We start from the raw sequence: 5,000 nt of genomic DNA on the forward strand, positions 1-5,000 counted from the left end.
ATCAATCAAGCAATCTGGCATCTTCAATGAACCTTTATACCACTTTTATTCCCCTTAGTCTGAGTTCCCTCCTAAACAACAACAACAGCAACAACAACAACAACAACAACAAAAGGACATCTTGTGATCTAATACATTCCCCCACCACCCACATCCCGTGACCTAATTTCCTCTCCCTGGTGAGCCTGATGACCTACCCCTCGTTGGTTTGTACATAGTCATCATCCTCCTCCGGCCACAGTGGGTCCCCGTAGGTCTTCTGTCTTAGGTTCCCCAGTTTGCTCCTCAGTCTGTTATCAGCCCCGCAACATTGACATCCTGCCATCGTGCTCCGCTTCTCCTCTATTTCTGGTTGTCTTGTATTTTAATGTCTGTTTTCTGTTATCAATCTTCAATTTTTGTTTTTTTCACTGTTCTTTTGGGTGATTTGTATCGTCACGTTTTCTGTTTCTTTTTTTTTGTTTCTTCATTCGTTCATTTCTTGTTGATTCGAAATTTTACGTATGTTTTTTTTTTCTCTTTTATAATGTCTGTCTCCTTTTCTCGCTCTTTCTTTCTGCTTGATTTGTAACTTTACGCACGTAGTTTCTCTCTGTTATCAGTCTTCTTTATCGACTCCTTCCGTTCTATCTCTTCTCTTCTTCCCTTCTTATTCTCTTACTCGTTTTATTTTTATTCTTATTTCTTTGGTGATTTTTTTTTTCGGCTTCTGTTTATAATGTCTCAATTTTTCTGGTTTTTACCTTCTTTCATCTTTTTTTTCCCTTCGTTTTCTTTATACTTTTTTTTTTTTTTTTTTTTGTTAATCCACTGTGCTTTGTGGCTTCCCAGTTTTTGTGTGCACGAGTAATTTGATCTCCTAAGTGTCTGGTGTAACTTTCACTTCCTTCACGTCTTCTGTAACACGAATGTAAATGTTTTCCTCTTAAGTGTGAGTGAGATAATTCAGGTGTGTGTGTGTGTGTGTGTGTGTGTGTGTGTGTGTGTGTGTGTGTGATGTCACGTAATCCTCCTCCTTACGTCTTATTTTATCACTGTTACTCATATTTCTCATAACTTTACCCCTTGAACTCATTAAACAAAGAAATCACGGGTTTCCTCATTTCACTTCCTTTGTCCACCAAGGCACGCACCACAGCGCCTCTTGACACCGTGACCTATGCCTGATCATATCCTGCATTCGTTCGTCGCTTCCAAAATGTCCTATTCTCGTTAAACTCTATATATTTTCAAAGTACATTTTCGTTTTATTAGTTTAATGTACAATATTTTATTTATTTGTTTACTCTGTTGGTTTTATCAGTTTAATACACATTTTTTTTTTACTTTTATTTTTTTTCTTATCGTGTCTCAATATCCTTTTTACGTTGATGTATTAAAGGAGCAGGAATCTTCAGCTTTCATGAAGTTTCAATCTCTGAAGTTAATATTTCCAAGGGTTATTTTGGTTTAGATCGTTTATTTATCGAACTTTTATTATTTACTTCCGTGGCAAAGTTTTACACTTACATATCTCTTTAAGGACACGAATTTTACTATTTACTAATTATCACTCAATTCCTTTACTTTCGTGGCTCATTTATTTAACGCACATCATTCAGTAAGCTTTCCTTCTTTCCATTATGCCCAAATGTCCTACACGCATCTTGGAGTTGTGAAAAAAAAGAGGAAATGAAATAAAAATAAATAAATCACGCTTGCTCACTTTACTATTGATTTCAAGGCTCATTTCGTTTAACTCGTCAAATTCAGCAAACTTTCTTTTATCGCGATCAAATTTCCCACCCACATCACGTAAGAAAACAAAGAATGTAATTTGTTTACGATTTTTTTTCCCCACTCATTCACTCGACTAGTATTTCAAGGCTCAATTAACTTTCTCATTTCTTTAACTAACTTTCCTTCCATGGCCTAATTTCCTACGCGCATCTCTTATCGCAATACGAATCTCATCTGTTACGCATTTCACTGTGGACAACAAGAGACCCCTTCGTGACCTCATTCCATTCCTCTTCCTTTCTTTCCTCATATTTCAGAACCAACACGCGCATCTCAAGCCTCAAGGGTCACTCATTGCATAGTACGCGATATCTAGGCCTTTGTTTAGTGTTCCTCCAGCTGTGAGAGATAGACACACACACACGCCACTCCTACACTTTCTTCACACAAACAACTACCGCTGAAGACTCACTGACGGGATAAAACAAGACCTCGAGAACTACTGACAGAGGATTCATGAAGCTTCGGATGATTTACCTGTGAGAATCTTTTGAAATTTCGCGCTAATCAAGTGACCTATTTACCTGTTGCTTTGTGGATATACCTGTGTAGCTAATTTCACCTGGATTTATTTTAATTAGTGGGTGTTTTGTTTTGATGACTACTTTTGGTGCTGGTGTGTTGTGTGTGACGGGTCTGTTCACCTGGATGCTCATAACTAAACTACCGTAACAGTACCGTCCCCCTGCCAGCCTCCCTCTCACATCCATACACCGCGCGACGCCACCACCTGCTCCCCACCAGCCCACTCACGGTGACGTCACGAGATCTGAGCTGTGGTGACGCTGAGTGATGACATGATTTGACGTCGTGCTCATGATGCTTCAGTGACGTCATACACACACACACACACACACACACACACACACACACAATACATGCCTACTATCTTTTCTTCTCTGCATTCCTATCTTCTTCTTTCTCCTTCTCTCCATCCCTCCCTCCATGACTAGCCAGTATTATACCTAACAATACCTCTTCCCGCCATCTCTCTCCATCTCTTTTTCCTCCAGTCACTCCTTCTTTCCTCCATCGACCAACACAAACTTTACTTGCATACGTTGTGAAAATTCTCTCTCTCTCTCTCTCTCTCTCTCTCTCTCTCTCTCTCTCTCTCTCTCTCTCTCTCTCTCTCTCTTACACACCTTAACTGATAATCACATGTTTGCTAAGGAGGGCGCAAAGAATAAATGAATAAACACGCAAATAGAGAAATCAGAATAATTACGCAAATAGCAATATAAACAACAAAGAGAGAGAGAGAGAGAGAGAGAGAGAGAGAGAGAGAGAGAGAGAGAGAGAGAGAGAGAGAGAGAGAGAGGCAATACCTACTTCTCTTCAGTGGAGCACCTGAGCGCCTCGATCCAGTCCTCCTGCACCAGCAAGCCTTCCCCTTCTACGTCCCACAACGAGAACAGGCGGCTCAGGAACTCCTGCAGGAACAAAAAAAGGTGCACCGTCAGTATACGGAACACGCACACACACACACACACACATACACAAAAAATATCACCACAGAATAAAACACAAATAATAAACAAACAAGACAAAAGAAAAGAACACAAATAATACGGTACAGTGTTTTATGGATACAGGAACATCCATAAGAAAAAAGAACACCCAAAAATCAGAAAAAAATATGAAAAAAAACGTTCAAAATATAAAACCAGAGACATAAGTTTAGAAAAGACAAGTTCGTTTTATGTGTACATTCATAAGTAAAAAAAAAAAAAACGTGAACTTAACTAACCTAACCTAACCTAACCTAACCTAACCTTAACCTAACCTAACCTGACCGAACCTAACCTTACCTAACCTACTAACCTAGCTGAACCCAACCCAACCTAATTTTATCTAACCTAACCTAGCTGAACCCAATCCAACCTAATTGTAACCTAACCTAGCTGAACCCAACCCAACCTAATCTAACCTAACCTAGCTGAACCCAACGCAACCTAACCTAACCTAACCTAACATAACCTAACCTAACCTAACCTAACATAACCTAACCAAGCCCAAACCCAATCTAATCTAACCTAGCTAAACCCAACCCAACTTAATCTAACCTAACAAAACATATGAACTCAGCCTAACTAACCTAACCTAATCTAACGAACCTCACCTAACCTCAACCATTACAGAAGGTAAAAATACTTAATTCTGCGCAGATACAGACGCAAAGGACAGGCAGCATGACAGGTAAACTTAGCATAACGTGAGGCAGCATACATCATTAACACCGCGTGACGTCACCGCAGCACAAAGGAAGGAAGGCCAGGGGGAAAACACTTGTGGAATGGAACGCGCCAGTCATCGATGAATTCAGACGAGCGTAAAGCAAGAAGTCACTGAGTAAAAACATTTATCGCAGCACCGGAGAGAGAGAGAGAGAGAGAGAGAGAGAGAGAGAGAGAGAGAGAGAGAGAGAGAGAGAGAGAGAGAGAGAGAGAGAGAGAGAGAGAGAGAGAAGAAATGGACAGGAAAAGTAATGGACAGATTGACAGGTAAGTAGAAACAGACAAGACAGACAAATATACTGACAGAAAAGGCATTCCAATATAAACAGAAATAAAAAAAAGGAGAAATAAACAGGATGAAAAAAATAAATAAACAAACAAACTGATAGAAGAAAAAAATCATATGCAGACGGACCGGCAGAAACAAACTGACAGGTGCACACACACACACACACACACACACACACACACACACACACTGTCCTCGTCACATTTTCATCATGCCTCGGTTTCTAACACAACACAGTGACACCATTCTTTACTCTTCCTGTCTATACAAGACGTGGAGTTCCTAAAGACATCTACCTTTTTTGTTTCTCGGGCATTCAAAAGTTAGGAATGGAAAGAGAGAAGAGGCATCAGCAGATTTGTTGGTCCCTTAACCCTTTTAGTGCCACATACGTGCTTTTGTTAATACTAAGAGAACTAAAAATGGTTTGCATGGAAACAGAAAGTAAAGAACATGAGGTTAACCATTTCACTGGCACCTGTCACATGTTTCTTTAATCATTAACTACTCTGATATACTTTTTCTTGTTCTACAGCCACCTGCAAACATTGTACTAGCTGGAAACTGCAATATCTATTCTTTTCATACCTTTTCTTTCTTGTAGATGCTAACAAAGACTCCTTACATTGTTTTTGATGCTGTTAATTATTGCATACCACAGTGAAAGGGTTAATTTTGTCTTTTTCCAAGCAACA

General features: G+C 39.5%; 1 protein-coding gene across 1 annotated transcript in view; it reads right to left on the minus strand.

Moving 5' to 3' along the window:
• LOC135089689 (NADPH oxidase 5-like) overlaps window positions 1-5,000 on the minus strand; it is a 34,378-nt gene that overhangs the window by 25,745 nt on the left and 3,633 nt on the right. The window contains exon 2 of the mRNA XM_063985606.1: window positions 3,112-3,212. Coding sequence (XP_063841676.1) covers window positions 3,112-3,212 — 101 coding nt within the window. The remainder of the gene's footprint in view (window positions 1-3,111; window positions 3,213-5,000) is intronic.

Source organism: Scylla paramamosain, chromosome 33 (assembly GCF_035594125.1).
Source record: "Scylla paramamosain isolate STU-SP2022 chromosome 33, ASM3559412v1, whole genome shotgun sequence".
NCBI lineage: Eukaryota > Metazoa > Arthropoda > Malacostraca > Decapoda > Portunidae > Scylla > Scylla paramamosain.